The following is a 25,039-nucleotide window of genomic DNA, read 5'->3' on the forward strand; positions in this document are numbered from 1 at the left end:
GGTTTCATTAAAATGAGCAAAAGGCTGTATAGCATAGCAGAGGAAAATTGGTGTTTGAAGTTATCACCTAGAAATCAAAACACGAAATTTAAATTAGGAGGTGTCCAAGCAACACAATGACACCAAAGCTGAGTGCTGATAATGAAAGTAGGAAGATAGTGAGTTTGCAGGGAATATTAAAGGGAGATGGCACTACTAGCAGCACACTCTGTAACAGCTATACCTTAAATTCTGCACTACTGTATGTAAGGAGTCCAAAACATATTACAATTAAGCCTTACAATTACGATTAAGCCTTGCTATGTTCTTCTGAATTATTTCAGTTTTGTTATCGCCGATTTGCAGGTGGCAGGCTGAGGCACGAAAAAGCACATGGCTTATCTGGAGTCATGCGATGACTCAGGAGGATGCGAGTGCCACAGCTGGGTGGCTGCAGCCTCCTCGCTGACGGGTACAGTTACACCACACCATGGCTTTAGAGGCTCAGACAGCCCCCTCCACCAGTGGCCGCTGCCAGTTTCAGCCTCATACTGCAGTCTTCAGCTGAACTGAGACACATGTCTTTGGGAGATGTGCTGTATGTCATATCACTCAAAGCAACATGGGTTAAAGCTTGTGCTTTCTGGAGAGCCAGAGGGAATCGTTATTCACATGGATGACTGCGGATATCTGACTTGCAGGGCAGTCCCACAAACACATCAGCACGATGGCAAGGATGGCATTATCATGGAGCGGAGGGACAGTGGGAAGTTGGAATGACGACCTTCAGCCAGTGCTGCCACCAAAGAAAGCGCTGTGTAGCCAGCCAGGGCCACATGTGTTTCTACAGACCTGTGACACACTTTTGGGGGGCCATGGTGTACATCCCCCAAACTGAAACAACAGCTAATGGCCTCCTCTGAGCCAAGCCCACTGAGGTTTTGAGAGTAAGTCTAGGTTTTGCTGACTCAAGACTTAAACCTGTCAGTGTGACTCATTGCTACCAGTCACAGTGATGTGGTTTCTCCCAGCTCCTGCTCTTCTGAGCCATACTGTATGCAAATGAACTATTTTTGGAACAAGAGGGATAAATTAGATTACTTGATAGATAATAAAAATACCACATAAGTTAAAAGGAATGAGCAGCACTTGTTACAATTTGGTGGAAGTCAAGCTGTCTGACATGTTTTGATATCTAAATTTGACTTTAAATTTCTTTTTCATTCTTCTGGAGTGTACTGTAAATATATAGTGTCTCTGTTTCTTATGAGCAGAGTAACAACTAAAATAAATGTTCTTTTCTCCCTAAAGATTAGCTATTTCCTTAACATTTAGTTAGTTGTTCTTGCTACTTTATCTAAATTCAAGCTCAAATTCCACATTTGTATATCATTTCAGTTTCTTAATCTAAATTTAAGTATCTGAATTTCTCTAAAAAGGCAGAGATGGTGTTTTGGTATTGATCTTTTGGGTTTTTGGGGGGGAGTTGTTTGATATTTTGTTGAGGTTTCTTTAATTTAAACACATTGAAGCTCTGCAGTTTCCATGTTAGTGAATAAGCCATGAGATGAAAAGTTATAAGTAGTTCTTTCTTTTACAAAATAGGTGTTCGCAACAGCTCCTTTTTATTTTATTCTGAATCAAAGTAACATCTTACATCTCAGTCTGAAATACATGTATCCATTTTGCAATGTGTTGCTAAATCTCTCTAATTTACATAAGAAGCAACAGCAAAACTCCACGTACGTTGTGTTAGTTAAATTATTATTATTATGTAATTACATAATGAAGAAATAGCAAATTCAAACTCTTAAAATGCTGATCATGAAGTATATTAAATTATAGCATTGCCTCAACTGCAGGGCAGGTGTGCTCAGTGGCACACCCTCCATCATGCAGACGATGGGATAAACCAGAGCACGACACAGCTCTTCTCTGGGAAACTGAAGGAGATATTGCAGGCCTCTGCTGTGTCCTGCAACCAGGACTAGAGGTGCTTTAGGACTTATGTTTGTAGGTCTTAGAAGAAGAAATACCTAGTGATTCACAGTAAATAATACATTTCACTAAATGATCCAGAAAATTGATGTGCTTCTGTGGGAAGGTTCACTCTGAAATTGCAAGTAAATAGAGATCCTTCCCAAGCCTACTTTTATATGCTGCAGATGACAAGGAGTCAGCAGGGTCCGATTTGGCTTTGGAATATGTGCTGCAGACATCAGTGACTGCAAGGCCTGAAGCCCCTGTAGCCTTGCCCTCCAAGCTGAGTACCTCATCAACCTCCCAGTAGTCCAACAAGACACTTTACCTATCAGAATCACATACTTTAATAATTCATTGGTTGAAAACCACTTTCAGATTGATAGATGCCTTGTTACTACAGTCATGTTAAGCAATAACAACACAAATCAATAAAAACCATTAAATAATTAAGAATCTTCAGTCACTTAACACCCATTGCAACTGCCATTAGCAAGAGGTTTAAGGGCTGTTCATAAATCTCTTTAGCATATTATAATTTCCCCAGAGAGCACTCAGGTGCCCCAGCTATGGTGATAAATGGTGCACACACTCCAATACTGCCCCTGTACTATTAACTGTAAGAGTTTCACATTTAAAAATTGTGTCCTGGGAATATGGCTGAGGACATAGCACACTAGAGATGAGTTAGCAAGAAGAGATACGGAGGGTCAGAGCACAGAGGAGACCAGACCATGACTCACCACATAACCCTGAGGAACTTATTTACCTTCTCATTTTAAGTGTAAGCTTCTGTGATAAATGTATATCAAAATGTAATCACTTCATGGGCTTTTATGTAGTCTGATTACTGATATTTAGATATGGAGATCCCTGGATGGAGGTTAGGGAATTTTGTTAATTTGTCATCACTGCCTTCAGAGCTTTAATTTCTTGTGTCAGGTCCCTCAATTTAGAGAAGTTCTTTCTAATGCTCTGCATGCACTTTGTGAAACTGACTGCTGGTGTCAAATGCCAGCATATTCACAGGGCGTAAACCATCTGGTTTTGCTGAAACTAAATATTCCCATGTTTACTGAGGAAAATAGATGCGGACACTTTCAGTTCTTGCAGCTGTTCCTTCCTGACAAACAGGAGGAGAAGATTTTTTTCTCTCCAAAGCAGAGGAATAGTAAGCTTGATTGACATTCTGCAAACTGCAGATCCTGCAGGGCCAAATTATTTACCTTGTTTTGCTTCAGAAGTCCTTCCCCCTTCCTCGCTTGGGTGTAACACCTCAGCAGGTGTTGTGTATTTCTGATAGTTTGTGGGCAGTAGGACAGGCTGTCAGGGGAACTGTGATTGTATCACATGCCAACAAATATAATCTAAAGAAAAAAAACAACTCTTCTCACACTTTTAAATACTTCTGGTATGGAGAGATGAAGTAACCTGTGATACAAACCCCTGATTATGTCTCACCTTGTCCTTATTTTGCATGTGGCTCCTGGAGGGCTCTCTCCTGCCTTCCAGGCAGTGCCTATCTCGCCCAGGGTCTCTAACTCAGCTGGGAGCTGTCAAGATAGGGCAGGGGGAGCTGCTCTTTTAAAAAAAAATAAGATTTTCAAGTCACACTTACTGGATTGAAATATTTATTCTATTTTTTTAACTGTTTCAGCACTGGTTCTTGACATCAACAATCTGTTTTCTTGTTTTAATTCCAAATACAGGAACATCTAGACCTGCCTTGTCCTGCCCTGCCTTTTAAGGATGCATAAAAGGCAATGATAGCATAACTACATTTACAGGAATCAAGGGTCAGTAGTGATCTACAAAAAAATCTTGTTCTTCAGAAAATACTATTAACAAAGCTTTGATGAGTACAGCATGCATATTTGTGTATCAACCAAAGATCTCATAATGTGTTTCAAATAATAGCTACATCAAGAGAGACGGACCAGCACTACCGCTGAATGATTGGGGCATTCAGGTGGCACAGATCCTTACTGAGTCCCTGGCCCAGTGGATATTTAATTGTTTATACAAAGTGTTTCAGCTCCAAACAGTGATACCAAGAGAGCCAGTATGGATACAGCAGTTCAGAAGAAGATATACTCTTCTCTGTCTATCTTAGGTATGTGCCTTCAAATCCAAACCACTGGCTAGTTTGGGACTCTTCTCCTTCTTTTATTTCTCAGGAATGTTGAGAAAGTCTTGGTTTTATCCCAGTGTAGAAGATAATTATTTATTTTTACATATTAAAATAATATAACCCAAACCAACTATTTACCCAGTTTTAGTGCAAATACTGACAAATGATAAAGAGTCATAAAGTACTATGCAGTGGGATCTGTTGGGTATTCTCCACCTATCTATGAATCTAAACTTTTGGGACAAAATAGGGATAATTTATCTGCACTCTTTGTTAAATTTTGAGATTACCTTGATACAGTTTCCTGCCATTTCTGACTAAAGAAACAGGATCTGTAAGTATTTTTGTAAACAAACTCTCCTAAGAACATACATTGGTGATTGGGATCAGTAATTTCTGCTTCAAGTAAGAAACTGGAGAACAACACTGAGGAGGCAGCTGTGGTTCAGCTATTGCCTCCCAGGGAGAAACTGCTCCTAATTGCATGCTGGAAAACTAACCACATGGCTCCTACTGGCCTTTCCCTCCCATCCACACCAGAACTGCAGACAGCCCTAAGTTACAGTTTGCAAAGGTTATAAAGTACATTAGACACAAGCTGTAGTGACATGATAATGTTGTAAAATACTGCCATGTACTATCTAGTAGGTAACTGATGACAGACCTAGAAGGGCAATGTAGCTGAGGCCACGGTTTTTGAAAGTTACAATGGCATAGTAAATAACTTAAAAGTGCATGTAGTGCACTAAATTTAAAGTGCAGCAAATAACAGAGGTACAGTTTAAACCAATGTAAGGTTACTAGGAAAAAGTAGGTAACAGAGAGATGCTGAGTCAGTGCTCTGTAGCTGGGGAAGCAACCGTTTCAAATTTGCAGCAGCAGGCAAAGAGAGAACTCATGTCTAGAGAGCCACAGTTTAGGGAATGACATTAACTAACATATAATTGTTTTGCCATCCTCTTTGGAAATTTCTGTCCTGCACAGCTGACAAACTCAGCAGAAGAACACTACAAGTTAAAGGACACCTTGAGACAGCATGTGGACAAGGAGAGGAAAAGTGACATACAGGGTATTAACGGTAAATGAGGCTGAGACCATGTAGAGCAAAGTTAAAAGCAAAGCCATGTTGGTGGATATGAGAGGAAACTTCAAAATGACTGAAAGGCAATTTAGAAAGGTGAGCATTACTAATGGGATTTTGACAGAGGCATCAGTGACGCTCAGCTGCCCTTGCTACTTGAATTGCCAGTTGGGTATCTTTGGCCTGTATCTGTGTACCATATAATGCCAAAAATTACTAAACATCTCCCCTTGATCAAAGAAAATTCATTCATTCCACATTAACTGTTTCTTTCTGAATCACAGAAGACAATGAGCCTCATTCTCTGATCTTTTAATTCTGTTTACTGTACTTGGATTATGCCAACATGAAAAACGGGACCTGTCAAGTTTTACCCACTGAGGGAGAAACTCATGTACTTGTTTCCCTGTTCAAGCTATGAAGAAAGGGGAGGCTAACTTTACAGGGTTATGCAGCACAGTGAGGTGACCTTCCAACCGCTTGACAACCCACATAGAGCTGGGGAGTAACAGTCACCCAGCCATGTTCCCAATAAAATAAGAATTTTCTGGCACAGAATCTACAAGGAAATTAGTGAGGAAATTTTTTGTAGCTTGTTCTCTTTCAGAGCATCTCTGCTAATTAAATTATTCTGTTGTTTTGATATGCTGCTGAATTGTTTCTGGAACATGCTGACATGCCTAGTAAAAACAGTTCTTAGGGAATTATGTTTTGCTCAGTGTATCTGAAACTTTAGCATCTTCTGGAGTTTTGGAAGACATATTAATTGTATTGTTATGCCACAGTAAAAGATAATTTCATATCCCCATTTAATTGTCAATGCAGAATGTTCTGTGATAATATGATATAATTATGTCTGAACCTGATGTTGTGATGGCTTATAATAACCCTCAGGGCACTTCGGTTGTGTGAAACAAAATTGGGACAATTCCTAAATGCTCAAGAGGGACTGCAGATCTATTAGCTTTGGCAGCAATAAAGTAGCTGGGATAAAAAAGAATCTTTTAAAAGATGAATAATTATTTTTCTTACTTAATAAAAAATGAAAGAAAAACATTTTAAGATTTTTTTTTTAATTTAGATCACAGATTTTGAAAAATAAGAAAGAATAGTTGTATGTGCTTTCAGCAGATGAAATTATATTCCCATATATCCTGCCTACCTGTGTAAGTATTTCAAAAGGGTGTTCTTTTATTCAACTGTCTGGACACCTGGCATCATCTGATGTCTAATCATAGCCCCACCTTGTCCTAATTGCTTTTGTTTTGCTCATACTCCTTTTATTCTAATCAAGAGATAAAAAACTAGGTTTTGAAATTATGTAAGGTGACAGGATTTTGCTGGCCTGTATGAACTGATGGAAAAAATTCAAGTTCAAGCTCACAGAGATAAGTTTCTCCATTGACATCTATATTTAGGCATATAAAGAAGTGGTCTGTTTTTTTCTAGAACATCTGCATTTTGTTATTTTGTCAACGTACATGTATTTGTGTGCTGTCCCAGCTCACAGTAAGTTTTCACCACCTCCATTTTAAAGCACTTCTCTGTCTATCCAAGGCAAGCATCTGTTGACAGAAGTATGTAAACACGTCTTTAGAGAGCTCATCTTAAGAAAAAAAAAAAAAAGGTTCAGAAATCACAAAAAAAGTACTCTTAGCAGATCTAGCCGCGATGAAACACAGCGGTTAGGAGTTTTTTCTGACAACTGCGCGAGAAAAAGCACAACTCATCACTCCGGTCATGACAGAATTTTTTTAATCAACTGCGAGATTTCACAGGTGCAGTCTTAGCACAGGAAGGGGTGACACGCGGGTGACACGAAGCCTCCTCGGACCGGTTTCCCTGCCTTTTGCCCATAACTGAGGCTACCAACGACCCCGATCCCGGGGGTTCCCGGGACACCCGCGGGGACGGGGCACTGTGGGAAGCAGGGAAGGAGCGCCGGCTCCGCGCACGCGCCGCGCTCTCGGGCGGGCTCCGCGGCGCCTGCGCGGTGGCGGAGCACGGAGCGGCGGCGGCGGGCGAGGCGGCACATGCGCCCTGGCGGCTCCTGGGGCGGGGAGGAGCGGCGGCACTTCCCCCCTTGTAGCTGCGAGACAGCGGGCGCAGGAGAAGCCGGGCGGCCGCTGGGGACCGCCGGAGGGGGGTGGGGGGAGTGCCACTGTCGCTGCGGCCGCCGCTCCCTGCTCCTCCTCCGCCTCCTCCTCCTCCGCGGAGCGCCCTCCACCCCGCCCTCTCCCCGCCCGGGACCGAGTCTGGTGGCCACAAAATGGCGGACGGGGAGCTGAACGTGGACAGCCTCATCACCCGGCTGCTGGAAGGTGAGCGGGGCGCCGGGCAGCCCCTCCCGCCCGCCGCAGAGGGCACGGCCGCCGCCCCCTGGGGCAAGCCGGGGCTGCTGGCGGGGTGTGGGGGGAGCGAGGGCAGCGCCCTGCCCGCTCCGCCGGGCCCGGGGTGGCGACCGGGAGCAGGCTCGGCGCGTCCCACCGGTGCCCCGAGCCCCGGCCCGGCCCCGCAGCCCCACGGAGGGAGGATGTGCTGGTGTGCATAGAGGTGCAACCACCTTGTCGGGGTGAAGGGGCTGCCTTCCTACTTAAAAGAAAAAAAAATTCAAGAAAAGCCTCATTTTCCATCTTCACCTTCTTCACCTGGCTGCAGCTGCCTGGCTAAGGGGCGAGCTGGGGACCCACCTCTAGCTGAGCTGAGGGCGGCCTTTTCCCCCCCTCCCTCTGGTCGCGTTGGTAGTCGCAGTGGTCCGTGTGTAAAATTACGTCTGCGAGCAGCGCTAGGTGTGGAGTTGTGTGTACGTGAGTGTCGGCGGGAGCAGGGGGATTTAGTGCGCTGACATTCCTCAGCCTGCCTACGGGGCAGTCTCCAGAAGTGGCTCTCAGGGGTGGCTGATGAAGGCTAGGAAGGGTTTTGTGTCTGTTAAATAGCAATTCTTTCCTTTAAAATCAGGAAGAAGCTCCTTTTGGAGAAGTCGAGGAACTATTGCGAGCATTTTCTTTTTATTTAAGTTACATCCTGAATGTTTAGTCTTCCTGGGTCTCTTCTCCCATTAATCTTGCATTCCCTATTCAACAAATACTTGGTATGCTGGAATTGAGAGTACTTGCATGGGTATGTTGTGTTCATTTATTTGGTTGCTGTACTCCTCAGATAGTTGGATCACATTGCAGAAGGCTTATAGAAAGGAATTCATGGAGTATGTAGAGTTTTAGAAGTGAAACGAGTTTTGTAAGGCTGAAAGTTTTTTGTAACTACAAAGCAGAGTTTTTAGGTCTTTGAGGCTATTTTAATACCTGCGATCTGTTCTTCTTTCATTGTGAAAATTATGAACAGAAAAATCAGTATTTTAAAATACAAAAAGGCTTTGGGCAGTTGTGTTTATGTTTGTGATTTAAGGCATGCAGTTTAGTATAGTATGAAGAAACAAGTATTATCAGTTGATCACTATTTCAGATAAAACTCCCCTTTTCTGGATGTTGAAACAGATTATTAAGTAGGATGTTAAGACAGACCACATAGTAACATAGTAAATGTTTACTCTGTACGGCAAATTTTCTTTTTGGACATCAAAATGCAGATATAATTGTGGTGGAGGGTTTTTTTGAGAAATGCTTTAAATAATATATTTGAAGGATACTTGTTGCTCATCAGTGTAGCTATTTAAAAATAGATTGCCTCAAGAGAAGGGGATTCTGCAGTGTTTTGGTATGCAACTTAGATTGTTCTGTTCCCTCTTAAATATTACTCTGCTTATCTTTTTTTTCACAAAGTCTTTTAAAATACATGTTCCATGCTTTTTACATAAACCATAAATACTTGTGTTGCAACTTTGTAGCTTTTTGGGTTATGATTGGGTACCTTGTTTTGGAGCAACCTAACCTATGCTTTTTGTCTTCTGTACTACTTTAATCTTTGGGGACATGATGTGCAACTTCTGAACCAAGCCTTGTGTATAATTTTTCATCTCTGTTTCTCAGTCTGTTTTTCCCTCTGAGCAGAGGTTAGGAAGATTAAGGGAAATGTGTTTTCTCTCTGCTTGTCATCTACTAACAGAAATGCCTTATACAACATCTTGTACCTGAAAGGTAATAGAATCTTAAGGGTTTTATTTGAAAAAAACACAAAAAAAGATTGCATTGTGTATGCATTATCTTTCCTTCCATTTAACATCCTTTATTTATAGCACTGCTAGCTATGGTATTCTAAGCTGTGGTTCCAATAGTAGTGTTTCACAATGAAGCTTTTTTTTGTGTACAATTGGCAGCTCACATTCTGGAGCTCATGCTGTTGCTTAGCTGACCTGCTCTGGTAAAGTGAGTATGAATCCTCCCCACGCTGGTTGCGCAGAAAAAATTCTGTTGACTCTTATCTGCAGTTAAATTGTTTAAAGCAAGTTTTTTGGCTCCATTGCTCCCTCTTCAACTTTGATTTAAAGGATAAGGAAATGTGGCTTTTGAGCTTTCAGTGTAAGCACAGTGAAATAATAAAAAGACACTTTCATGAAATGTTGTTGTGCAGTATATATTTAGTCCTTTTGGTTGCTTTAAGTGAAATGGATGGCTTTAAGTTTGAATAATAGTCTACAATTATCTCTCAGTAGGTGCTGCACAAATTTTTCAAGGGTAGCAAATACGTATCAAAATCTGCAGCAAAAGGAAACTTCCCTGCTGTCATTGGGTTGCTGGGTGGTGACATCTGTTTCCAGGCTGTGATATTAGTTGTCAGGAGTTCTTGCTCTTACTTTAATTAGGCTACTCTACCTGGTTTTATTGTTATTGGTTTTGCGTTATATGACACGTTAACTTACCTTTTAACTGGGTTTACCTACTTAGATAGTCTCACTTTCCACGTGTTCCATTGTGGGGTTTTTCTGAGATACCAGTATGACATGGCCTATACCGGGCTGTTGGGAGGATTCATCAAGAACATCTTCCCAGTCCTCGGCGAGTGTGCGCGCCTGCTTATCTTTAATGTATACTTATTCTGGAGATCTTCTGAGTGCTGAAAGCCAGATTGATTAACTCTTGAGTTAAATTGGAGATAGTTTTCATAACGACTCAACTGAACCATGGTGTAATGTATGTTGATAGTCTTCCAGGACATTAGCTTTTAATTTCCATGTTCTTCTGCATATACTAAGTTCTTATCCTCTACTCATGGGTCAAGTGGTGAATTTAGGAATGGTAAGAGTTCATTTTGAACTAACTCACTCTTGAAATGTGTCTAGTACTTTGTCACTGATTAGTGATACCTTATAAATAACTTCTGTTTGAAGGAAAGTAAAACTTAAGTGTATGCTGTAGGCATAAAGTCTCAACATAACAAGGCTTTCTCTTACTTGTTCGACCTCTGCCAGGTACCTTCTGTCATTCTTGTTTCTTTACTAGAAGAGTGAGGAAGATGCTGGTGCTCTTACACATGTACCTCACTGTCTTGGAGCTACTTTGAGTTTTATTGTGGGATTTCTCACACGAGTAAATCTGCAAAGATTTGCAGGTCATTTAAATACAAAATTCCATGGCTTTGCTAAAATCCGTTTGTACTGGTATGTGACCATGAAAGTGAGTAAGCCAAATCCTTCTTGCCCTGGTAGTCAGAATCTTGGGTCAGACTTAGCTATGTTATGGGACACAAAGGTAATAGCCTTATTTTTGCTTCAGTGTGTGTGCTTTTTGCATGTTTTTATTTTTTTCTTCCTACCTTCCCAGCTATGCCATCTGGTGGATAGATTTTTCCCAGCCCATTCTAGCTGTGGACAACACAGGAGTATGCACACACACGAGGCTGCCATGAGTACAGCAGATGTGGAATACAGAATCATGGAATGATTTGGGTTGGAAGGAACTATTAAAGGTCACGTAGTCCAACCCCTCTCCAGTGAGCAGGGTCATCTTCAACTAGATCAGGTTGCTCAGAGCCCTGTCCACTTGACCTTGAATGTTTCCAGGGATGGGGCATCCACCACCTCTCTGGGGAACCTGTTCTGGTGTATCACCACTGTCATTTTAAAAAATTTCATCCTCATATCTAGTCTGAATCTACCTTTTTTTAGTTTAAAACTGTTATTCCTTGTCCTATTGCAACAGGCCTTACTAAAACGTCTGTCCTCATCTGTCTTTATAAGCTCCTTTAAGCACTGGAAGGCAGCAGTAGTGTCTCCCCAAAGCCTTCTTTTTTCCAGTGTGAACAGAGTTTTTCTGCTTTTAACATAGTTTTTCTTCCTAGTCCCTGCAGCTGCTTCTTATGTTTTGCCTCATCTTGGAACACCATGTATCCCTATGTAGGAAATGCCCTGATATTTGCAACAATGCTGAGCTAAGTGGGTACGTCAGTCTTACATTTAAGCCAGATTCTAAGCCAATTTAAGCTTTGGCGATGTGTGGAAAAAGTTCCCTCAATATCAAAGCAAGGAGACTGGAATAGGGTAACCTTACTAGTAGAAAGTGCTGTGAGAGGTGTTAAGTAAGACTGCTATATTACTGTCCAGGTGTTGGGCTTCCTGTTTCTGTGCAGTCTCTTAAAATTTCTGGATATAAGGCAGCCCAGCTGGACTGGATTTCTGCTCTTTTAAATGTATAGGTGTCTTGGTGAATACTAAGAAGTTTACTGCATGGCAGAGAGCATGTACTTAGGGAAACACAGACATATAGTAACCTTAAATACAAGATGGCTTTCTGGGGTTTGGGTTCATGTCTATTGCTGTTCAAAAAAATTTGCCTTGTCTAGGGAAGACTCCTTGCTTGCCTAAATTGGCTAACCTATTTAAAATTAACAATTTAAATTAATTTGATGGAGCTTAATGTGGATCTTCTCTAAAACAAAATTGTATTTGGTGAGGCTGAGGGCTACTGGTTCTGATGGTACCAATCCACTGAGAAAGCTGGGAAATAGTTATCCAAGAAGATAAGTGTCAGGCTGCCAGTAGTTGTGGAGAAAGGTTACTGCTTTCATGTTCACCTCAAAGTGTGATTTTTTTTTTTTTGATTGCTGCCTTAAAGCTGGTTGCGTATTGTTCTTGCTGTGTTGTGTGATGTCTTCTAAGAAAGCTACAAGCTTCGTTTTCTTCTAGTTTCAAAGGTCTTACAGGTTGAGATAAAGATAGGAATTTCACTATTACTTGATTTTTCAAATGAAAGTTGGATTTTAAATGCTTATGAAATAATTGAAATTTTCTTTATTAGTTTTAAATGGTATAGAGCTACTGGTCTAATGTATTATGGTCAATAATGTATTTCTTGTTTGGTTAGTGTCTTAACTAATTAACATATCCAGCCGGCTGGGTGGTATTAGGATATGGTAGTAGTGCCTGCAGTTCCAGGCTCTGTAACTGATGCTGAAAAAGAGAGGCGGTTGTAGCGAAGAAAAATAGACCCTAATGATCTGTTGCAAAACAGTACAAACAAACCATGGAGGTGAATCTTGAATAAACAAGAGTTGTTACCTGGTTTGGTGTGAAATCACTGGATAATCTGCTATTAGAAAAATAAACAAGGAGAATTCTAAGAGGAGTTTTTTGCCAAAGATCGAATGAATTTTTTTTTCTTTAAATAGTCTTTAAAAAGAGAAAAAAAATAGGCAGTTTTTATATGTTTCTAGGAGAAGGGATAGAAGAGTGAAGTTTGTTTCTGGGTTTGTATGGCAGGGCAGATATCAGCCAGTTCATCTTTAGCTTTATAAGTGCGTGACAAATGAAATAGTTGAAAAAATTGCACTGAAGGCCAAGAGCCCGGCATCAGGTAGCGTGTACTGGTGTTCCTTTGTTCTGGCTGTCTCTTTGGCCACTTGAAGGTTACATGATTCAGTAACTGTTTCATTTAGATACTCTGTGGCACAGGCTTTGCTTGAGTCATTCAATGTCTTGCGTATAATACAGCTAAATCATGGTATAAAAGGAGAAAAATGCTGTTCTTATTTAATGTAGATAAGAGGATTTTTAATACTTTATAGTTACTGTTAAGTACTCATTAGTTACCACTAAATGTAGGTATAAACTTTTTTAAGAAGTAAAACCCCACCACGGTCTGTGGTCTAGCACTGTGAAGGCAAGCATACTATATTTGGCTATTACTCAGTAAGGTCAGATGCTGTACTTGGTGAAGGGGGGTGTGTAGGAGAATCCACTCTTAACTGCAGCCTGAGGCACTTCTAATGCGACCTGTATCTAGTTCCTAACTTGAACATTGAAATTAACCTGTTTACTGCCTTCTCTTCCTGTTGTGATTTGTCTTAGTACATCAGCTAAGTTATCTTAGTGTCACAGCACCATCTTTTCTGTGTCATGTTGGGTTTTTTTAATACCAAGCTCCATACAAAACTTTTTTGTGTATATCCCACATAGCTATATTAGTTAAGTACCTGAGACACTGATGTGCAGAAGTCATGTTAAACCCAGCTTTTTGTATTAGAACTTCAGTAACTTCTCTCCTTGGTACTTCTTAGGAGTTACTTCATAACTTCGTAGTTTGCTTTTGCCTTCCTTGAGTTTGAGGAATTTTATTAGCACTGCTGTAGAGGAAAAGAAAGTCAGCTTTTGAGAAATAAGCTGAAATTCTTTGTTTCATGGAATTTTTATGCTAGGTTAATCTTCCAAGTAGACTAGAACAGGAATTGTTACTGGTCTGTATATACAGCATGATGAAAGGCTTCTACCTTTACTCTGCTGGTTGCTTGAGTTTTGGCTTCAGGTGTAATTAAGCAACCAGTAAATATAGAACAATAACAGACATTAGAGTTATACATTTTGTTTATGGAATGGAGTAATTCGTGTGATCTTGTCCTTGAACCTTGAATTCAGCAATTCTTGGAACCATGTATGATACAGAATGACTGAGACATCAGTTACTTTATAGAACTCTGTATAAGGAAGCAAGTGGTCCCTAAAAGTTGGTGTAGGTAGACATGCATGTTTTCCTGGGCTTGTTTGAATATCCCCTGAAGCAGCTTTATGTACTATTTTCTAAAAAAGCTCCTCTTCCACAAGCATTGATTCTGCTGGATAGCGTATATTTTAAGAACATAAATTCAAGTTTGGGTAAAAGAACACCACTTCCTTATTTGGGGTTTTTTCCTGGTTAAAAATTAAAGGTTTGGGCAGTCCGTTACTCTGCAGTGGATTTGTGTTTGATGGTAGTGAGTCCTGCTAAAATGAGTTCACAAGCAATCACTGTTCTTCAGCAAAATACTTAATATCAAGGTTATCCAATGAAGAAATTTAAAAAAGATTTTAAGGTTACTTGGATATAAAAGCACAGTTCTTCTGGAAAAACCTCCTTGGGAGACCGATTCTTCTATTTTTAGTGAGAAGTTTGGGTGAGGTACACTTGGGAAGGTACAGGTCTTTGCTGTGTACACTGTGCAGAAGAGCTGTACACTCAGCAATGTGTTCTTGCTGAATTGAGCGAAGCTCTAGCAGGGGTTCACTTATATTATTGTTGTCCACCAGTGTAACACATGGATGAAAGCCATTCTAAGCTTAGTTCTGTTACAGCAGTTCTGAAACTTTGAAAATTTATGTTGCTGGCTTAACTCTGTTTTGCTGCAAGATAGGGAGTGGTTGCTTCTGGATGGCAGCTGAACAAGTTAAATAACAGAAAGTACTTTGAGGGAGTAGAAATTCTGCTTTCCAAAATGAAAGATGCTTTTAAAATCCAATGTAGGATTCCTGACTTAAGCTCATGAAAATATGTAACTTGGATTTAAAAAATACTGAGAGCAGATAACTTCAGAACATATTTCCAAAATCAGTGTAAGGATTGTTGGGGTTTTTTTCCAGGTCATAGGTGACACCACCTTTGGCTTTCAAATCCATTCTGCTCATACTTGTGACAGGCTGTTCAGGTTTCACCAAATACTCTGAAATAGTTAAATGTAGTAGTGTTTAATCACCAGTGATTAAACATCCCACAGAGTGTGGGGGGAGTGTAAGCTTGTAGAAATTGCTTATGTGCAATTTGTAAAATTGCATGCTTGCAGTCTTGTGTTGTAGTTTTGGAATTTTTTTAGATATACTCTGGCAAAATAGATCTGTAAAGCCATAATTTCAGAAATAAGCTTGGCTGGAGCTACTTTGAAAAGAAGCAGAAACAGCTGCTTATTCTTTCACTAGTCCTAGCCCAAGCTCACAGAGGATGCATTCTTCGGCTTGGGGAGCTATTTAGAATATGTTTTTGATTTATCTTTGTACTAGAAAGAAGATACCAGTTTGCTGACACAGTTTACTGTGTGGCCACATAAATGCATATGTCTGCAAAAAAAGAGTGTAGGGAAAAGAGTGCTTCTTAGCAGTAATGCTGACCTAATTTTTTATGAGACTTGGGTGAAGTCTGTCTGGGTTTTAATGTTATGATAAAACCATGAGTGTTAAGTCCAGTAAACAGGACATGTGTGATGTTGGAGAGCAACACTATGTAAATGCTTAGGACGGCTGTGCATACCACAGCTGACTTAGTAATTGAAGAAACTTGTATTAGTGATGCCACAAAATGAGCAGCTTAGTTGCTTAGAGAGGCACACCAGAAGCAGTGTGACAGAAGAGGTTAAATGTATTTTCTCCATTTCATGAAAGACTGTGGCAAAAAGGGATGCACACAGAACTTCCAACAGCCAATTCTTGACACACTTTCCTTAGTGTTACTTATTTTCTTCCTTTCCACTATTGCCCTGTGCTGTCTGCTACTCTTTGGCATGAGCTTGGAGGGAATAAAAAAAAATTATTATTCTTACCTGCCACTGTGCAGCTCATGTCTTAGATTACTAGTTACCATTAGTAAACTCGTTAAAGTTGCTTACCCAAGATTGTGTAGATGCGGAGACCATTTTAATATCGATTAGAGCAGCTTATGGATTACTATCAGCTCTGTTGTCCTTCTCAGTGTACCACATATATATTTGCTTTTATTTCTCCTTATTCCCTGCTACATCACTCTGCTTGAAACTCCTTGCAGCAAAGGCTTGTTCTGTTAAAGCACTATGCATGTATGATTGTGTATACAACAGGAATTGCTGTCCCTACCGAAAGGCTAATTTATGTAAATCAAAGATTGTTTACAGCATCTGCATTTTAGATGAAAGAGAATTAATTTACCTCCAATGTCAAGATGCTGTTTCTGCTCTGGGTAAATGACAGCCATTAAAAATGATGGTTTTCCCAATACTGTTAAAGGCTTTTTGTGAGCGAAAGATTTTGCAATGCATGAAGCTATGACTTGCATGTTTTAACAGTGGTTAGCTATAGTAATTCATAAATGAGTCTGGAAAAATCACACTCTTGATCTCATTTTTATAACCTCCTCTTCAATCTGTCCTTGAGGATTTGGCTTTTGAAAAACTAAATGCAGTGTTGTTTACGATCCATATAGGGCTCAGCTGAGTCAAGAGAACTTGAACAAAATTCTAGTTGTAAGCTGGTGAAATAAGTGCTTAGTCTTGCTTGTATACTTGTACCACAGCTGTGGCACATCTGTTCCGGATGACTAGTTGGCAAACCTTTCAGTGCCTTTGTGAATCCAGTGAAGTGCTGAGGCTTTCAGGGTGGGTCACAATAGCTTCTCATTTTTCCATATGTACTACCCTTATTGATGATCAGGGAACTGTGGGAGGAAACTGTTTTTCTCTTAACTCTATTACTGATGATTATTCCTCATGAAACTCTAGGCTTTGTACTACTTCAAATGTAACTGAACTTCCGTGTTTACTACGCGGAGCTGTGGACTGTTTGGATGGAGGGTGGAAGGTACATTTGCAAAGGTGCAATGGCTCGGATACGTACCCTTCCCAGGGGCTGGAAGTGACTGCAATCATGAGGTGTGTGTTGTCTCCTCATCTGAGAGTGATATACTTGCCACAGTTGTAGAAATGTCCTACCTGGAAAATCTGCAGTGTGGTAATAAGTTACTGCCTGGTTTCTCTGTTAAGAACTTGCAGCATTTAGGGCTTTACTCGAAAAAGTAAAGAGCTAATATCAAGGCACTGGAGTCACTGGCTCTGGCTGGTTAACTATGAAGTCAGGAGCTGTATGTTCATCGCATCTTCTCGTGCAAGAATCCAGCAACACTTAAAGCATCAATCCTATAAAGCAAATGTTCCAAGTTTAAACCTCCATGTGAGTTTCAAAAGGAGTTAAAGGCTAGTGTTTTAAGAAATATTGATTGGATCCAAGTTATTTTGACTGTTATGGGTGCCCTCCTTGAACTGGTATCTCAATTTTGGCCTCTATGCTTGGTCTGGGGCTGCTTCTCATAACATGAATGCTGCATATGGTGGACTTTCCTGGGTTTGAGTTCCAAAACTAGAGTGTATGTAATAAGTGTGCAGTTAAGCCACTTCTTGGGTTTGCTCTCTATGAAATGGCTTAACTCTGGTGTTGCAAAATTCCATGAAAGTAGGTAAATACAGAGGGGAATTTCATTGCTAAGCAGAACAGGTTAAAAGAATGCACAGTTTTTAGTGGGAAAACGGCACTGGAGATACAGTTGTGCTGCGTGGAGCTTTGGTGTGACTTTATTGCAAGCTATGGGTTTAAAATACATAAATTGTTTAAATAAAATTATAGCCATTGTAATATGAAGACTGCTTCTGTGGGTGGGAGCTTTCTTTTGTATAATCACAGTTTATTGTGCCCATCAGAAGGAGTTCTTAGTCTCCGAAAAGCATCATTATATAATCTATTGGAATGCAAGCATTTGAAACTGAGATTATTAGAACATCTTGGTACCTCACAAGTTGGATAGTCCTGTGCAAAGCTGTGAAGCCTGAGATTTTTTTTTTTTTGTAATAACAGGGCTGAAGATATATCTGTAAGAACGTCACTTAGATGTTTGTGATGGGATGAAGTGGAAGCCCGCAGGCATATATTGTTTGCTAGTCACCTTGATTGTGTCTAGTGTCTGCCTTTGTATTCTTCTAGTAGGTAAACCAACATCTTAATGCCTGAAGAATAACAACACAAAAAGTGTTCCTAAAAAGCGTTTGCTTTCTCAAGTATAGTTGAAATCTTAATTAGCAAAAGGAATGTGACTTACCATATGGTAAGTATCACCTGGTACTGATTCAGAGCTTCACTGAAAGAAGTCCTGTATGCGGCTGCCTTTTTCTCGTTGGGTTCTAATGAGCTAAGTAATTCCAATGTATCCTCAACTGCATATAGGCTATCCTTCTTGCTATTTTGGCTCTCAAACTGGCTGTCCCAGGATCTAGTTTCCTATTTCTTCCCTATTTTTGAAAACCGCTTTTAAGTTCTGCCTTCTCATGTATTCCTGTGATTGCTTCCTAACCTCAGTTTAACAAGTGTCTGGTGTTTATTAAAAATAGATATTCATAGCACAGTGTTGGAATGGTCAGATATGCAGTTACACTGGGACAAATATGCAGTGATAACCAGAGCAGAGCTTTTTTGAGCTTAACACTTTGGACTGTAGTACTAGGTGACATAGGACAAACTTTTATCCCTCACATCCTTTTTTTCCCTATTGCACAGTGTAGTTAATACTAGATGTAATGATACTGATCTCCTTTATAAAGTAGGTTTTCTAGGAAATAAGCAGAAATAAAAGGAATTAATAATTAATTTTTAAAAAGTTGCAGGCTTTCTCTTCTGTTTTGGAGGGGGGAAGCAGGTGACCTAGGAAGTGTGAAGAACTAGTTTCTGCTCTTCTGTTCACAAATCTTATTAAACTTAGTGAAGTTGCAGCTAAAAGTTTACAAAGTAGTCTGTTACGATGTTTGAATTTGAAAGCATTTGGATTTGAGCTGCTAAAGTTTCATACCACCTTTCCTTGTAGGTACTGCTGTGGTTCAGTGCTGAACATTGCTTTCATTGAAAACAGATGGCAGGACAGGATGTTCGCCTGTTGTACACACTGATACATTCTGGCTTATTAGTTTGAACTCTGAAGTTTGGTTTATGCTGAGATGCAAGACTGAACTGGATCAGCCAAAGTGCAGACACATTTGTTCTATTTTGCTGCCTCATTAAAGACACATTAAAGCCTCTGACAGGAGAATCATGCAGATATTTGTAGAAAGAAGCAGCTGCAGATAAACTTGCCAGAGGATGTTGGTTGGAGTGCAATGACATGCAAATGCTTTTGAAAACTTAGTGCTAAATATAGGTCTGAGTACCTGACTTACAGGTTTCGTGAATTCAATTTCATTCTAATTAGAATATCCTTGGCTGTAAAGGTTTCAGTAACTTAAGAGCCATTATGTATGATTAAAAATTTCATCAAACTATCATAGTTTTTTTTGTGATGTTTCTAATATGGCAGTTTCAGCTGCCAAAAGTGTAAGAAAACATACCTATGGTTTTTCCATGGTATTTAACTGGCCTGTTAAACGTAACAATCCTGAAGAAATTTATTTTGTGCTAATAAGGAAGTGTTTCCAGATTTGGGATTCCCAGGATATTTTTTTTCTATGGTGAATACTCTAGCATAATGGGATTGTTAAATTAAAAACTTTTTGAAGTTGCTATTTATTCAAATATGGACAAAACCAAGAATTAAATAGTTTTATTCTGAGAACCTGATTTAACAGGAATGCATACAGACTTTAAAGCACGGAATACCACAGTGTCAGAGATTAATTTTAGAATTCATTGGACTACATACTTCCAGGGCATTTGGTAAATATGTGGAATGTGCTGCTGGCTTTTTGTCAAATAGAGGTTTCAAATACAGATCATTTGGACTTGCCTATTGTTGTATATCTGTGTGATAGTTACCTTCAAATGTTAAATATCTCATTTCAGTACGAGGATGTCGTCCTGGGAAGATCGTTCAGATGACCGAAGCAGAAGTTCGGGGCTTGTGCATAAAATCACGAGAAATATTTCTTAGCCAGCCTATTCTCTTGGAACTAGAGGCACCTCTGAAAATTTGTGGTATGTAAAATTGATATGTGTTTTATGTAGGTGTTTTAATCTAGTTGTGTGCTAGGTGGGTTGGAAGAATACTGAGATGGGCAAGTGAGCATGAGTTGGCATTAGAGTGAGGTCTTCAAAATCTTAAATGTAATTTTCAATTTAGATTGGATTAAGTGAAGAAAAAGCAGCTAGCAGCTGGTAGATTGCTGATGCTCCTGGGACTATTTGGGAGCAAGTTCCCTTGGTGAAAAGGGCTCCTTGTACCTTCATCTAGTGTAAATTTTGCGACCTGTCCCTTGCTTGCACAGAGCTGCTACTCTTTAGATCACTATTTTAGAAAGAATTTAGCTGCTTTTAAAAAAAACACATGTTGCATGTTGTAGTTGCTCACTTCAAAGCATAAGCAAAAGAAAGACCTTGTGAAATGGAACACTTGAAAAACAGAAAGCATTGGTAATCTTTCAACTGAGAAAGTAAAATGCAGACTGTTAAATTAGGCTTAGTTGCCGTGTAACAAATTCCTTGAGCTTTACAACAAGTTTTGACAAACATCATTATTACTGTGAAACACGAATAAAACTGTGTGTGTTTTTTACCTCTCTAAGCCTGTATAAGATGCTAGACTTCTTCCAAAGTACGCTGTTGTTAATAGGTATGCAAGCTTGTAAAAAAACTTAACTGAAGTATTGTAAATACTGGATTGTAATCATCCTTCAACTTATTTATTAACAATAGACATTGTCTTGAAATGCATAAAATTCCTTGAGTTAGGCTTGCTAAAGTGTCATAGTATTAAAGTGGAAGCAGTCTCTGACTGTTATTACTTGCATGCTCAAAAGATACATTAGTCTTCCTGGCAGACCTAATGTAGCAGTGTTTCTTACGTTGAGAGGATATTACCAATTTAAAAAACACTTGACGAAACAGCCAAACCCACAGACAAACCACTAATGGCAAAGTCATTTTTAAATGACTAATTGCTTGGTAGGGTGGGGAGGAAAAACCAGACTAGCTTTCCTACTGACATAAAGTTGAAGGTAAATCCAGCTTTATCACATTGTGTTCACTTTAGTCTTTTCAGTGTAGTACAGTCTCATCGTATTCCAAGATAAAGAAAACACAGAAGCTCAGGTAGATTGAGCATAAGTCAAGGTCTGCAAAGAATAATTAGCCTACTTCAAAGTTAGTTTTTTCTCGTTAGCTTAAATTGAGATAGTTGAAAGCACGGTTAGATGAACAGTAATAGGGCAGCTAATGCACAGTTAACTAAAGCATTTGTTATTTTTAAATCTGATTCCAAACACAGTGAAAGCACCAGGAAGTGTCAGGTGCATCTAAATTTAATATTAGAGCAATTGTCAAAGATGCATTTAGATAAAAGTGAAAGGAAGATTATCACTTTCACCAAAAGCAAAATATGCAGCTGGTACAGCTTTGAACTATTATTTTAGTGTGCTCAGGCAATGCCTGAGGAACCATTATAGGATTGTCTCGTCTTACAATCAAGTCAGTTCAAAATCAGCTCTTACATCTTGAATGGCTGTTTTATAATGGAAGATGAAAGACACTCTTATGTAAATGTCCATTTTAAAATAGATGTGGCTTTTACTCTAAGGCTTTGTATCTGGTAGACTTCAACTTGTGCTCATATTAAGCTGTATTTTTAAATGCTGAGTACCTTGAATGGAATAGTAAATGCTTTGGTCCCTTTACAAAATCGTTTCTATAAAATGTTCTTTTACCTACTAAGTGCATTGGTTCCTCATGTGTGGGCTCGTATGTAACTGAAAGTCGTTCAAGACAATGAGCACAATAATAATATTTTCTCAGTATGCTTACTTGGTAGTTAATTCTGTTAGTGTTGAAGTCTGGGGAATGTATTGATAATGTGATTCTGGAATACTAGACTTAGCATAGAAATGACTTTTTGGGGAGTCTGTTTTCTATCCACTGTGACCTGGAGACTTCTAAATATTATTTAAAATAGAAATCATTCTTGTTGCAACATACACAAAAAAGATTTTAGCCAGTGAAACTTCAGGTTGTGTCCGGAATTGGGTAGTGGATAATAGTCATGTTTATTAGATGAAAATTGGAAGGTTATTCTTCTCCCTAAGTGAGAAATAGTTATGGAAGAATGCTACCTGAAGAAGGAAATATTGCATTTCTCATGGAAATTGTAAAGGGGAATGTAATATAACACGTATTCTTTCCAGTGTATGCTTGAAGAATTGAACTGGAGAGCATACAGGTTTGGGAACCTTTTGTAAGATGGAAAAAGTTGTGTGGGGGTTTTTTTCCTCTTTTGAGGCCATAGTAGCTAGTGATCTACTAGAGAATAACTGTGCTGAGCAAAGTCAGTATTTTGCCACTGAACAAGCAGCAAAAGTGAAAATGCATTTATGTAATGCTTCGTGTATGGGACCAGGAGGTACTAAATTTAAATAGCATACAGCTTGCACTGAAGGCTTTTTGCATATCTTTTTTGCATTCAGTCACTCTGGTGATGAGTTCTGCAGTCAACTGGAGTACAGTGCATGTGTACTAAAAGTTACCGTAGAGCAGCTTTGATATCTTCAACCGTATGGACAACTCACGGATAGTTGGCTTTGACTAGTAAATGGTGATGTAATTGCTGCACAGAGCTGTTCCATGGAAAACCTGCTTAATTTTAAAGCTGGCAGTGTGATGAGTAACATGACAGTTATTTTTCCTAAGAACAACCTGCAGCATTGAATATCTTGTAAGGGATATCAGTCTTTGAGTCTTTGTATTGTTTTTACATGAGTAATTGCATCAAAGGAGGAGTTAGTCTAAATGCTGGGGGGTGGGAATCTTAGTACAGGGAGCTGACCTTTAAAGTAAGTTCTCTTTGCCAACACAATGTTCAGTTTCTCTCCAGTCTGTTTGAATTCTTGACTGATCTGTTTTTGCGGTAAATAATGTGACTTTTTCTTAATACATTTGCTTCCTGGTTATATACCTGTTTAATTAGAGGTTGTCTTTCTGACCTTGTTGTAATTTGAACAAATTAAAAGGTTGGTTGGAAAGCTTATGCTTAATTGTGAGGACTTCTGTAGCTTTTGGTTTTCATATTGGATTCATACCTGACATAGTTCTGCAGATAGTGTGAGTTATTTATATTTAGTGAGAACTTCAGTTTTTAATATTAGCATAGTTCTTACTTTTCTGATAAATATTGCCAGTTTTAAAAGGCAATATTAATGCCTTTTTTGAAATCAATGAATAGAAACTAATTGGCTTAAGTTCTTGACTTGTGTAGTCTTTTGTTGTCACACTAATCCTTGGTAAACATTTTTTTATTCAGGTGATATTCACGGTCAGTATACAGACTTACTTCGATTATTTGAATATGGAGGATTCCCACCAGAAGCTAATTATCTTTTCCTTGGAGATTACGTAGACAGAGGCAAACAGTCTCTGGAAACAATTTGCCTATTACTGGCATATAAAATCAAGTATCCAGAAAACTTCTTTCTCCTCAGAGGAAATCACGAGTGTGCTAGCATCAATCGGATCTATGGATTTTATGATGAATGTAAGCAAAACCCATTACTTTTGAAAGACTGTAACAGACTAATATTGTGTTTTGAAGATCCTTCTAGTACTGACTCTCATGCTGCAAGGGTTTCAACATTCTGTGAAGCTACTTTGAAACTTTCTAAAAATACATTTCGAACCAAGGTTAAAGTCACTCAAGAGCATTACTGTTTTCTCTTTTACTGTCCTTGAAATGCTGTTGTAAGAGATTGAGACTTAACTATGCTAACAGAAATAAAGCCCTATGAAGACAGTTTGCTAACATTTTCAGTCAGGTTGTGATATGTATTACTGATTGGCTTTAAAAAAACCAGCCTTCTCTTCCTAATGCCACACACTGTTCTCGCAGGCAAGCGGAGATTTAACATCAAGCTGTGGAAGACCTTCACAGACTGTTTTAACTGTCTGCCTATTGCAGCCATTGTGGATGAGAAGATCTTCTGTTGTCATGGAGGTAAGCTGATGGCTGCTTTTAAAACTGGGTCTACTCTGATCTTTGGGTTAATGCTATACCAAATGGGGTGTGGATGAGCATGCCTGATATTCAGCTGGAGATGTTTAACCTTGTATTGTCTGTAAAGGTCACTTTTATGCCTCAAGCCTTCCTGTGCACTTGGCAGTAGACAGATGTCATTCTTACCTGATACTCATGGCCCTCTCATGCCTGAGGGGGAAGTGCCTCTGTAAGTATTCCCATCAGTGTATCCCTCTCTGAAGAATACTGAATGCTAGAATTATTGCCTAATTTGCCACATGACTTTTTGCTGTTACTATTAGCCTTAGCTAACGTTAACATCCTTAGCAGTGAAGAATAACTTTCACAAGCAAAGAGAGCTCTATAGTCTTGGTCTCTTTAGCTGTTTTCATAACATGTTGGTGGAAGGGACTTCTAAGGTTACACAGTCAAGCCTGGGGCTTTAAGCAAGACATTTGTTAACATTGGAGCAGGTCAGCCATGGCTTGCATGGACTCCAAAAAGCCTTTGTTATTAGAAATTCTACATTCTGTGGGCACCTGTCCCAGTGTTGCTCTGTTCTTGTACTGAAAAAAATGCTTGGTGTTGATCTGACTGAGCGTTGTGACTTGTCTGAATCGGGGAACTTACCTGGGCTCTCTTCTTTGTAGAATGGGCCTCCCCATGACTTTACAGGCAGTGATGCTTAACAGATTTCCAGGAGCTTGCAGTGTCAAAACAGTTGACAAGAATTTAAAATTACTTGTAATAAGAGCCATCCTGCCTTTTGCAGCTGTCTTTGCAACTGCCTCCATTAATAAGCAACTTGATGCCTTGCACTGAGTGATCTAGAAATGTTTTGGTAGGTGTCACACCTGTGTTGTCAGTGAGATGGAAATTAGTGAATGTGCTGCAGAAACCTCTAGTTGGAACAGCTCCATTTGGAGTTAAGAACTGTGTGATCCAGAACTCCTGAGCAGAATC

The 25,039-nt window shown here is 39.5% G+C and overlaps 1 protein-coding gene across 1 annotated transcript in view; it reads left to right on the forward strand.

Moving 5' to 3' along the window:
• The first annotated feature begins 7,223 nt into the window (after positions 1-7,223).
• Positions 7,224-25,039, forward strand: part of PPP1CB (protein phosphatase 1 catalytic subunit beta) — a 29,983-nt gene continuing 12,167 nt past the window's right edge. Inside the window, exons 1-4 of the mRNA XM_027681801.1 lie at positions 7,224-7,492; positions 19,927-20,058; positions 23,369-23,599; positions 23,951-24,055. Of these exons, the coding sequence (XP_027537602.1) occupies positions 7,441-7,492; positions 19,927-20,058; positions 23,369-23,599; positions 23,951-24,055 (520 nt within the window). The 5' untranslated portion in view covers positions 7,224-7,440. The remainder of the gene's footprint in view (positions 7,493-19,926; positions 20,059-23,368; positions 23,600-23,950; positions 24,056-25,039) is intronic.

This window comes from Neopelma chrysocephalum, unplaced genomic scaffold (assembly GCF_003984885.1).
Source record: "Neopelma chrysocephalum unplaced genomic scaffold, ASM398488v2 Primary Assembly neopelma1_61b, whole genome shotgun sequence".
In the NCBI taxonomy this organism is placed as follows: Eukaryota; Metazoa; Chordata; class Aves; order Passeriformes; family Pipridae; genus Neopelma; species Neopelma chrysocephalum.